This window comes from Pimephales promelas, chromosome 11 (assembly GCF_988280905.1).
Source record: "Pimephales promelas chromosome 11, fPimPro1.hap1.1, whole genome shotgun sequence".
Lineage (NCBI taxonomy): Eukaryota > Metazoa > Chordata > Actinopteri > Cypriniformes > Leuciscidae > Pimephales > Pimephales promelas.
In genome coordinates, this window is record NC_142779.1 from 33,920,267 (window position 1) to 33,933,253 (window position 12,987).

Consider the following 12,987-nt stretch of genomic DNA (forward strand, 5'->3'; position numbering starts at 1 on the left):
ATGTATTTGAGTTGATATTACTTGCCAAGCTCTGATTTCTGAGAGATGCACGCATAGACGGATTTGTGCTCGTTTTTATTTGGACTCTCACTCATTCACAAACTAATTTTTGCATAGAGATTAGATAAGGTATTTGGAACTACTCCAGTAAAAAAAAAAAATCTGAAGGATGACCCACCATAGACTGTAAGTGACCCACCCACATTTTTTTTTGCTTCCGACGCCCATGCATACAATATACTTATTATTCACATAATTCAGGTGCATTGTAATTGCAATTAAAGTACCTACATTAAATTAACATTACACTAAACCCTTTTCATTAGCAATAAATGTGTGGGAAAAAAAAGACAAACAATTAATACCCTTTTATAAATCCATGGTTTTGTATTTAATGATGGCACATAGCAGGCCACGTAATATAAAGTGTGACTATTTTTACAAATGCATTCACATTAGTAAGGCACTGACTGTTACAACCTACTAAGAGCACATCCGGTGGTACAGAAAATGAAGTACTGTATATTACATGTTTTTAAGTTAAAGTGATATGACAGGAATTCATAAAAATGTCTTATAAAAATGTCATCCAATAATTTTGGACAACACACACTGTTTAGATTAGTTGGCTAGTCTTTATGTTGTATGTCAGATTAACAGCAGAATCTCCTGGATAGGCTGTGTGTGTTCCTCTCCTCAAAGTTTTGACTTGGCCTGGAAGAAGGCCATGATGGCCTGCATGCATTCATCTGAGAGCCAGCGCTCCACCAGCCTCTCCACTTCTGCGTCGTTCACGGCGTAAAGTTTGTCTTTCTCCACTCCGCGGATCAGCTGCTTCGACAGAGCCAGAGACTGAAGGGGTGCGAGAACAGGACCATGATGAGCGCAGACATGTGACTGCAGTGTTTTACAATTCAAGTGAAATGTATTGCCTTTTTGATCAAATTTAATTTAGATCCAGCATGATCATTTTACCTGAGAATGATAGTCTTTTTTTAACAACAGATCTAAAGGCACACCAATCTACTCCCATAGTGTATGATTGGAGAAAATATATATGTTTGTATTGGACATTGATGGAGCAACAGATTTTGTGTGAAATGTTTCATTGGTCTCTTGTCTAGTTTTGTCCCCGTTCCTTCCCACTGTTTGTCAAGTCAAGTCCAGGTTTATGTTGATTTACACTGATTGCAGTTTTGTTGCTCCAAAAACAGATTTTGTGTGAAATGTTTCATTGGTCTCTTGTCTAGTATTGTCCCTGTTAGCACTGTTTGGTGGGTTTAAGTCCAGGTTTATGTTCATGTTCATGTTGATTTCATGTTAAAAGTTTAGTTCAAGTCAAGTTTGTATTTAATAAAACTGCAACTCACCTCACTGTACTTTTGTGACAAGTATGTTCATTTTAAAAAATACAAAAACAATTTTTTTTTTTTAAAGGTGAAGATTCTGAAAGCGTTGAAGGAGATCCTATAATTTAATATACATTTACAGTGGTAACAAATAAGTATATTTTATTATATGATTATATAATATTTTATCATTTTATAATAATTTGACATATGCCATCTGAATCTAACCATGTCAACACATGGAAAGTCAGCCAGCTGCTTATTATTATTAATTAATGTGCCTTTTACCCCAAATACCACACTTTACATATTCGTCCGTTATTGAAAAACTGCATCTTTAATAATTACCTTGAACAAAACTAAAACATAATTAATAAGACCTTTGCTTCTAAACATATTCAATGATTTTATTGATTCTTCAAAAACATCAAATATTAGATTACATGAGCACAGAATCACCTTTGCACTGTGGTCCGTGATCACATCAAGGATCAGACAAATGTCCACTTAATTGTGACAGATGTACAATTAATGATCTCAGGCAATAACTGGCAATGAATGCGACTACACTGATTCTGAATATATAGCATGTGGTAGATATTACACGAATGATTATTTTGAATGGAATAGAAAAATCAAAAGATAAGGCTGTTAATATGTTGGTCGAATATGTTTGGTCGAGTATGTTTGGTATGTTTGGTCGACTCATGTCTTTTGGATGAGTCGTAGTTTGAACATACACTTTGGAAATGGGAGTGTGATCGATTACTTCATCATATCCAGTGAACTATGTTAGCGATTTTGAGATTCTACAGGTGGATATTTCTGATCACGTCCCATTATTGTATACTATGAGAGCAAAAAGGGTTGATTCAAGGATTAAAATGAAGGATGACAATCTGGCTAGACCCTGGATAAGATTTAAATGGGGAATTGATATCTTATTTATTGGAAAGCAGATGTTTTGGGAAGTGCTGGGGCAGGTTTTTGTGCCTTCTAGTGGTTTAAAGGAGAATAAAATCAAAGACTGGTGCTCCTTTATCCCCGTTGTACCTTATATCACATATCCAGCAGTCTGAGCACTTACGTTCTTGGGCAGTTTGGCGTAGGCCTTCAGTCTGGTCCACACTTCGCTCTGGAAGGAGCTTTCAGGAAAGACCTCAGTCACCAGACCCACTTCACAGGCCTGTGTGGCCGTCAGCTTCTTATTAAACAACAGCATCTCACTAGCCTGGAGAGAAAGGACACAGAGGAGTCATACAGAAAACTGTGTCCCAAATCACTCACTTGTTACTAATCCCTATAGTGCATGGAAGTTGAGTGCATTATCCTAACTGTAGCTTACTTTAGAAACGGATAAGAGTCATAGTGATTTTAGTTTGTAATTATGCACGTCTCCATTCCAGATGTATGTATTGAATTCATTTTTAGTATCTTTAACTTTCCTGTCCAAGCACCTTTTAAGACATATAATAAGACATTATAATAAGAATTTTGTGACTTTTCCCTCAGTATAATTGGGTATGGGCAACAGGTAGGCAGCAACGTTGACAGCTATTCATCAAGTCATCGCTAAATTAGACAGTCATGCTAAAAGTGTGTTGTTTTATTAAGGCTTTGTGTCAGGTGAAAAAAAAAATTAATTAACGAGTGAAATCTTGTATTATTCCTGAGATCGTTTTGATGGGATACGATTCCAAAAAACTTTGAATCGAATAAATAAACCTGGAAACACCCATAAGTATTAGTATTTTAATTTTACAGTTGTGGAATAAAATAAAAATTATTATTAAAAAAAATATATTATATTTATATACACACACACACACACACACAGGTGAAACTCGAAAAATTAGAATATTGTGCAAAAGTTGATTTATTTCAGTAATTCAACTTAAAAGGTGAAACTTATATATTTTATAGACTCATTATGCAAAGTGAGATATTTCAAGCCTTTATTTGTTATAATGTTGATGATTATGGCTAACAGCTTAATGTCAAAATTAGAATTCTGTGAAAAGGTTTTCATATCTGTAAGCCATAATCATCAAATTATAACAAATAAAGGCTTGAAATATCTAAATTTGCATGTAATGAGTATATATAATATATAATATATTAGTTTCACCTTTTAAGTTGAATTACTGAAATAAATCAACTTTTGCACAATATTCTAATTTTTCCTAGTTCTAGTTTTACCTGTATATATATATATATATATATATATATGAAGAGTTCAGATGCAAAAGCCTCTAAATGCCATTTGAAATTTTCTTCTTTAATGATGATTTTTATCAAACTTGTATATTTAAGTTTACTAATTTCACTAAAATGGCAATGATAATTACCTATTAATTGTTATTTAAGGGAAATTACTGAACTCAAATATTGAAGTTTGATAAAAATCATCATTAAAGAAGAAAATTTCAAATGGCATTTAGAGGCTTTTGCATCTGAACTCTTCATATATATATTACAATTAAAAGATAAAATACACAAATATTTCTTATTTTGTTTATTTTATTTAGTAATATTATAGTCATATGAATCATAACATATTTGCCAACTTTTGTAGCCCTACAAAAAAGCACAACAAATCTAGAGCTTTTTTTCTCTCTGCAATTTAAAAAAAAAAAAAAGTTTTAGTTCTCCACTTTTTACCAGAACAATTGCAATCACATTTTCCCCCAAATCATGCAGCCCTGTGTGTGTACATCAGTGCTGTGCTGTCAGTTGATTCAAACAACATTTTTAGTAGCCAACCGATTAATCTCAAGTTTTCTTCGTGTGGATATCCATACCTTTGCTGTGCCCATTATTTTGGGGAACAGATATGAAGAGCAGCCCTCCGGACTCTGACCCAACTGACTGAAGGGTGTGTGTGGAACGCATAGCTGTCAACATTGAACATTGAAAATAAGGGAGATTTCCCGGAATCCGTAGCCAAAATAAGGGATTTTTTTTTACATTATTAAGAGCATAAGAAACAAATAAAAAAATAGATATATTTTATTCCTATGTTATGCTATGACCTCTGTAGTGGACACCAGGACTCGATTGTTTAAAAAATGACATGAAAATATATATAGGCAAAAATAATGGAAATTTTTGACATATGAACATCGTTTTTTTTTTTTTGGCCTGGAAACGCTTCCAACACGCTTGATTGTCGCGTGGAAATAGGCATCTGGTTCTATTTCTAGCATGCACGCGTTTGCGCGTGTCACGCAGGCAGTGTGCAAGCTCTAATCTGTTAACATGGGAGCCGAAATAAAAACCATAGACGGTAAAATAAAAACGGCCACGCAGCTGAGACGCACGCAGCCAATGTGTCTCCGGCCAGCGCGCGCAGCGCTGCATCCGAGTATGAACGACGTCAAGCCGAATAGGTCCGAGCTTGTACGTCTCACACAATCAGAGCGTAAAAATACGGGATATTTTACGGGAAAATACTAAAACGGGAAGACAGCGGGAACAGAGATAAAATACGTGAGAAACCCGGAAAAAACGGGAGGGTTGACAGCTATGGTGAAACGTCGCCTAAACACACAACAAATGAGGAGGTGGGAGCCAAAATACAGTTAGATATATAGATACAGTTAAACAGACGGACATTATTGATATACTGACGAAAATCAGCTCACCCTGTCTGTGGCATAAACAACATCAAACAGTCCCAGCAGGGTGACGGATACACCCACCGCCGGCCCGTTTATCACTCCAATCAGAGGTTTGGGGAAGTCAATGTACGCCTTCACGTACCGCCTAAAACAACACAAGCACACGTGTCCATAAATCTAGAGCTAAAACGGATTATAAACTAGTTTCAGTTTCCAATAAAGCGAAATAGACTTCACTTCAGCAACTCCCCAGATTGTTTAGCCAGGTCCTGCACTCCACCCTCAGGGATCTTCGTAAAGTTGTTCAGGTCGTTTCCGCTGCAGTAATAATCCCCATTACCTTTAGAGTCAGAGAGAGGAGGGTGAGAAAGGATCTGCAAACGCTGAATCCCATGAGGATGAGTGAAAGTGAAGCAGAGTACTTCACCTGTCATCACGGTAATGACAGAATCGTCTTTTCCAGCAAGATCCAAAGCTTCAATCAGCTCGTTGTACATCTACAGGAGGCAAAAACAAACATTGTCAACTTATTTATACAAACGTCTAAGCACCAGTGTTGTTTCTGTTGAGTAAAACCGGAAAAAAATAAGCTGGAATACAACAAATATAAGTAAAAAATTCAATTAAAATGAGACTAACTGAAATAAAAGTTAAAATAAAAATTAAATTTGAATAGAAATACTAAAATAAATAAAAATGACAAAACTTAAAACAATGAATCAATACTACAATAGTATACGGAAAATATCAAAACAACACTGCTAACATTTTGTGTGATAAAACAAATTGAAATCAATTTTCATTTAGTTTAACTTGATGTACTAAAATAAATAAATTAATAAAAGCTACATAGACAAAATTACTAACATTTTAATTCAAATCAAAACACAAAATATAAAAATATGAATAAAAACCAAAATAGTATATCAATAATCTCAAAACAACAAATCTCAAAGCTAATGACAATAGTAGATAGTAATGTTAAAATCTCATTATTATACGACTCTCTGGAATACTTTTGATTGGTCAATCGTTGCAGTCTTCAGTCAATTATTCATGTGTAATATGACCATTGTCCTCAGACAACTGATGTATTAGAAAAAGTGAGTTTTCTCCTGACCTCTGCAGTGATGGCGTTTTTCTTCCCAGGTCTGTTGAGGCGTATGGTGGTGATGTTGTCCTCTGTGGTGACCAGCAGGGTCTGGAAGGCCTTCGAGCTCCCGGTCGTCTGCGCCGCCACTGCAGGAGCTTCTGATCCCACCAGAGACTCGATGAGATCCACGTACGTACTGCTGCCTGGCCTCCTCCTGACACATGAAGCACACGAGGATCACGTGATCGAGCTGTTCACATATATATATATATATATATATATATATATATATATATATATATATATATATATATATATATATATATATATATATATATACATTGTATATATAAAGTAATACAAATTATCAAAACACAATTATCATGAATATTTTATATTAATTTTAATATAACTCGCATGCAAACTCCTAAATAGCAATAAAGGTGTAAGCCAATAAAAGGAGCAGCAGTGATATTATAATAGTCTTAGTTAAAATTGGGATGGATTTTTATGGATGGATAAAGCTTTTAAACATAATTCTATTTATCTCAAATTTTGGTCACTTTTTATAAAAACCTTTCTATTTAATTTCGGACACTTTTTGTATATATATATATATATACACACACACTTTTAATCTGATAAAAATTAAAAAAATTAAAGATTAATAGTAATATTTTTGAAAAGCTAAATAAAGTTACCAAAATTAAATAGAAAGGTTTTTATAAAAAAAATTACCAAAATAGATTAAAAAAAAGATACATAAATATTTTTAAAAGCTTTTTAAAATATTACAAATTTTTAATAATCCAGAACAATTTTAATGTGACGTATTTACACATTACCTATGTACCTACTATAGTAATAACAGTAAATGATGCATAATAACAAGCAACTAACCCCAATCATAACTCTACAATAAGTAGTTGATTTTAATATTAATCAGTACATATTTGAGTAAGTACAACGTAACTACATCACCTTACAATAAAGTGTAACCCAGTTTTTTACATTATCAATAAAATAATTGGTTGTGTAAATAATCACACATTTAAATCTGTAGTAATACATGAAAAGCTGATCCAGAATTGGGCCAAGCAACTTTAATTTGGTCTTACTCTTTAGTTGAAAATAAAAGACAGAACTCATGGATGTTGCCGTCGCCTGTGACACGGAGCCCAGACTCTTCCATGCGTCCCATTTGGCTTTGTTCACAAAGTCCAGCATGCCGGGTTTGGGGGTGTTGCAGGGTCCTTGTGTGGCCTGAGCGTTTGCAAAACAGAAATGAGCGAGGAGGAAAAAACTTTTACTTATAGTTCAGCTCAGTAAATGTATGCCTACAGCAATTAATTCAAATGCTAATAGCCAGATAAAGTACACTGATGGATTGGTCTGATGCGTCAACAGCAAATCCAAACCATTCACTAGTCTGGGTAACATTTGAAAACATCTCTTATGCTCACCGAGGCTGCATTTAGTTGATTGAAAATACAGCACTTTTGTGAAATATTATTACAATTTAAAATCATCTATGTGAATATATACAGTGATGTGAATACGACACCCATGCTAAAGTTGCCTAAAAAGAGGAATAAAAAAAATCATCTTTTGGATATTGATCTTAATGCCTTAATTAGAAAAATGATGAAAACTCCAACCTTTAAGGACACAAATTTTCTTTGTGAATAAATAATGTATAAATAAATAAATAAAAAAATAAATGTTTTCCCTTAAAATACAGGGTGCATAAGTCAGGGCCCCCCTATGTTAAATTCCCATAGAGTCAGGCAGATTTTTATTTTTAAAAGTCAGTTATTTCATGGATCCAGGATAATATGCATCCTGATAAAGTTCCCTTGGCCTTTGGGATTAAAATATCCCCACATCATCACACACCTTCCACCACACCTAGAGATTGGCATGGTTTTACTTCAGTTAGCCTAATAGCTGGTTTCATGTCAATGTCAATCTCTAGGTATGGTGAATGGTGTGTGATGATGTGGGGATATTTTAATCTAGCTAGCCTCATGCCCTATTCACTTTTTCACCATTCGTGGACAAACGTGGGCACAGAGGTCTCAGGTGAGATCCAGTTTTTTTTTTTTTTATCACTGTCAAATGAGAGTTTCAGTGCAGCTTCAAAGGGCTTTAAACGGCACCAGGCGATGAAAAAGGGTCTTATCAAGCGAAACGAGCGGTCATTTAAAAAATAAATAAAAAGGTTTAAGTTTTATAAGCTCAAATGCTCGCCTTGCTTTGCTCTGTTCGTGACTCTCCTGTTCAAACCTGTTCATCAAAATCTTTTTTTCGAGTCATGACTCGAAGGGTCCTTGATAAGACCCTCATTCATCGTCTGGTGTCGTTTAAAGCCCTTTGAACAGTTTGCACTGAAACTGTCTTTTGGACCTTGAACCGTTTGCTTCCCACTGAAGTCCATTATATGGAGAAAAATCCTGGAATGTTTTCATCAAAAACCTTAATTTATTATCGACTGAAGAAAGGAAGTCGTGGATATCTTGGAAGACATGGGGGTGAGTAAATTATCAGCAAAAGTTTTTTTTTTTTTTTAAAGTGAACTACTCCTTTAAGCTATGTCAATCAAGAGCAGGACTTTATTGGTCAGTTTCTCACCTGTTTAAACAGCGCATAGATCTTCAGTTTGACTTGATTCCCTGGATCTTCCTTCAAAGTGCCCAGTTTTTCTTTGGCCCTGTTGAAATCTTCCACTGAAGCTGCCATAACTGAAGCGGTGCTGAACACACGGTATCAATGCAGCTCTGGACATACATAATAAACAGAGCACAGTCTGATCAAAACACAGCCAGAGCTACACTTCAGGGTCCAATATGAATGCGCGCGCACTATCAGTGTGTGCGTGCGCGCGCTTGTGTGTGAAGTGTGTGAGAGGTGAAGATGTGACACAAAGGTCAGAGGGAACACAAGGTACAGGACAATTTCTATGGCAAAAAAACACAAGATGATTTACACAGTTATGTCCACAACAATGATATAAGTAACGTTACATCAGCAGATTATAAAAATAAAAGCTTTGAACTCATGGGACGCATCGAGTAAACGAGGCTTTACCCATCTCAGCCACAGTAACAGCTCATATTAGCCAGCTAAACTATTACTACCCTGTTAGAAAAAAATATATAGCTTCATAGTTTCATGTGGTTCTTCTCCCTCACTGTATGTTTGTGTGGAGAGAAAAAGTGCTACTGGTTACGTTTGTGAGAAAGTCAGCTGATTACTCTTATTATATTAAATTATATATTAAAACCCTTGATCCTCACCTGACTATGGCTTTGTAAACTGAATCCATGATGTGGTTTATAATGGACTGTGGTACAGACTGTGGACTGTGGTCTTATATTCTCTGCTGTCTCAGCCGACGAGATGTTTGTCCCGTTTTAGCAACCGTAGACTTGTTTAGCAATCTTTACCCTACTGACATTGTGTGGCTACGTGAGCTAAGAGTCGCGAGATCCTCAACCACATGGGCTGATCTGATAAAGAAACGACGCTAAGCTCTCGTTGCATTTTCTGATGTAAAACATGAGTTTAGTGGAAATTTACTGTGGTCCCCCTCCATACTTACTGGGGGTAGAAGTTCACCATTTGCAAGGGACAGTAGAAATTAGCATTCATGAATTTGGAAGTAGACCACATTCATAGAGTGTGCCAGTTATTCCTATATTTTTAAGATCTTTATTACCTTTTGATTTACTTCTTTAGGAATGAGTCACCCTGCAGACCTTTAAAATGATACTAAACACAATCCTTAATGATAATCATTCAAATTAAAACCATTCTTGTGTGAGTGTGGGATGCGGGGAAGGAGTGTGTGTGTGAGAGGTGTTCAAATGTTCATTTGCAAGCAAGGTCCTTCGTCTCAGACCTGTGTTGAGGTTGATCTTCAACCAGTTCTTCTAGTCTTACAAGAACAAAACCCAACGCTGCAACCGAGACCATTGGTAAAGTTCACTGTTTATTCAAAAATAGGCATTACTGTTTGGTTGTGTACCATAAAAACATTTTGTGTTACATTGCTAGAAAGAATATTACATATGCATTGCAATAATACGTTACTCCCAACCATTTCTACTTAACTACTTAACCGAACCCCCATATGCTAGTACTTATTGTGATTATTTATTAAAATATTCATAATATGAGTATAAAAATGCCCCTGAGGCGAATGGAATTGTACTTTGTGCCCTTTGAGATTTTCAGTAGAGTAGCTTTGCAACATTTTGTTAGAATACACAGTTAAATTTCGAAAGATGTTTTTTTCTGAATGGTGTAGATGCAACATCCGCCAACAGGGGGCAACAGAGTCCGAGTCATTCCAGCAAAACCTTGATCCCTCAGTCGTGTGAGTCAGCAAAAAAATAAAAATAAAACACACATTAAAAAAAAAGAGCTTGCTGCCCCTGTAACCTCTGAAGTTTGGACCAGTAAACAAGCAACAGACCTTGAATGATGTTTGCTCTTCAGTCTGTGTTCGAGAGAGAGGTTATGTTGTGTGCATTTCTTCCTGACTCAGAAAAACGGCCTGTTCTCTGCTGTACTGATAAACCTTGATTTATTTGTTGATTTCTGGATGACTAATATTATTTCTTCACTGTACATGAACAAGACGATATCTACATTAAGAACATGAAATCACAGTCTGATTGTCAACTTTGCAACGTTGTTGCATTGGTGTTGGAACATGATGATGATGATGAAGGAAGCTGGCTGAGTGTGAAGATCAAGCATTGCACTTGCTTTCATAACAGCAATTCCAGCCTTTCCTTTGACAGAAGTTCGTGCTGACGCAGCCCTTCTCTCCAGTCACTGTGAAAGAGAAGATTTGAAATATATTATATTTTATCTTCCTTTTCCTAGATGATCGGTTTGAAACATACAAAATGAGGAGACCAAGGGCAATTGTTATGTGCTAAATGTCCTAAAATCAACTAAAAATCAGATTAATTTTTCTTTAACTGTTCAAAGTTTAGATGACTTTAACTGGAATTCACACCAGGTTGTTAGTTGTGCAACTTTGATGTCTCCAACAGAAGTCAGTCGCATTGTGATGAAATCGTTCTAATCTTTAAAACTGTATTTGATCTGATTGTGTAATGTGGAAGCATGCAGTTTGTGCACTCATTTACCTCTGGTGTAGCAGGCCTGAGGAACTTTACTTTTGCAGTGCAGGACCATGTTCCTCACCATCAGGAAATCCTCCCCATAGCAATCGATGGAATGATCCGCTGCACCACAAACAAACAAACCGACCGGCCATTAGTTTACAACGTTCCTGCATTAAAAGTCCTAATAAACCCTCTACCTGTTAACTGTCTTTCAACTGCCTTTTTAAACATAGACGTGAGGAAAAAGCACTAGCCGACCTTAAATAGTTATTATTTATGAATGTTTTGGAATACAATCCTAAGGTTGGTCTCAATTTAAGAAGCAATCTGCAGATTATAGCTCAAATCGAAAACGCTTGGGGAAAAAATAAAGTAAAATAAAAATGACAGAAGTTTAAGTTTACTGTAATAAATAGTTTGCCTATTAATCACTTTTTCTATTTTAAACTGTATATATATATATATATATACACACACATTTTTTTTCTTCATCAAACCCCTATGTCTTACTAATTTGTTTTGGCATTGTACCAAAAATAGCCACCAGGAGACTTTCTCATGTCACTCATCACTTCTATCACAAAACAGTCCCCAAATATGGAACCTTGAGTCTCATAACTTTCCAACAATATGTTTCTTCAACATAAGAAAAACCTTTGATTCTAAAATAATAACATGACACCAGAGCAGCTAAAAGGGCTTAAAGGAGTAGTTCACTTTAAAAAAAAAAAACTTTTGCTGATAATTTACTCACCCCCATGTCATCCAAGATATCCACGACTTTCTTTCTTCAGTCGAAAAGAAATGATGAAAACATTCCAGGATATTTCTCCATTATAATGGACTTCAATGGGAACCAAACAGTTCAAGGTCCAAAAGACAGTTTCAGTGCAAACTGCAAATGAACGATGAATACGGGTCTTATCAAGCGAAACCATCGCTCATTTAGTCACGAACGTGCATCACATAACAGAGCAAGGTGACCATTTGTGCATATAAAACTTAAACTTTTTTTTTTTTTAAATGAGCGATTAAAGACCCTTATTCATCGTCTGGAATCTTTTAAGGCCCTTTGAACAGTTTGTAGTTTGCACTGAAACTGTCTTTTGGACCTTGAACCGTTTGGTTCCCAGTAAAGTGCATTATATGGAGAAAAATCCTGGAATGTTTTCATCAAAAACCTTCATTTCTTTTCGACTGAAGAAAGAAAGACATGGACATCTTGGATGACATGGGGGTGAGTAAATTATCAGCAAAAGTTTTTTTTTTAAAGCGAACATTTCATCTATTTTCAGCTAGTTCAACAACAAAGTACAATACAGCAGACCGTAATGATCTGATGTGATTTGGTCAAACAAGAAATGCAAGCGGCTTCTGACTTACCCATGCAGAGAGGCAGCAACAGGAGCAGGACGAACAAGGCCTTCATTGTGGATCTGTGTTTTGCTGATGCAGTGTCAGTGTTGTCCAGCTGTCTGTTGGAATCTGAGCTGTTGCACTTTTATAGCGTTAGTGTGGATACGCAAGTGTGACGTGTTTCAAACACACCCATACACACAGTGTGCAAAGTGTAAACAGTCTTATCTTTTAGAAACAAATGGTGATGAAATGCGTGTGTTATCATGGATTTGGTCAGAAATACACACTGACATTTTTTTTCTCACAATTTCACAATTACAAAGAAATAGCAAGTATATTAATTGTCTTTAACTTCTATAAACTAATATTTGGGTAGCATTTTATTTTACAGTCATGTTCCACATATACATACTAAGTTATTATAG

General features: G+C 35.6%; 1 protein-coding gene and 1 pseudogene across 2 annotated transcripts; both read right to left on the reverse strand.

Moving 5' to 3' along the window:
- Positions 1–56: 56 nt before the first annotated feature.
- Positions 57–8,828, reverse strand: LOC148977240 (enoyl-CoA delta isomerase 2-like; annotated as a pseudogene). Its single transcript, XR_016145613.1, has 9 exons — positions 8,694–8,828; positions 7,227–7,325; positions 6,090–6,276; positions 5,397–5,466; positions 5,207–5,309; positions 4,994–5,114; positions 4,151–4,243; positions 2,437–2,580; positions 57–852 (listed from the first exon to the last, which is right to left on the reverse strand). The product of XR_016145613.1 is annotated as an enoyl-CoA delta isomerase 2-like (transcript).
- Positions 8,829–10,633: 1,805 nt separating this feature from the next.
- Positions 10,634–12,696, reverse strand: LOC120492386 (uncharacterized). Its single transcript, XM_039690636.2, has 3 exons — positions 12,587–12,696; positions 11,225–11,323; positions 10,634–10,904 (listed from the first exon to the last, which is right to left on the reverse strand). The coding sequence occupies exons 1-3, from the start codon at positions 12,630–12,632 to the stop codon at positions 10,819–10,821; spliced, it is 231 nt and encodes a 76-aa protein (XP_039546570.2). The 5' UTR covers positions 12,633–12,696; the 3' UTR covers positions 10,634–10,818.
- Positions 12,697–12,987: the final 291 nt, after the last annotated feature.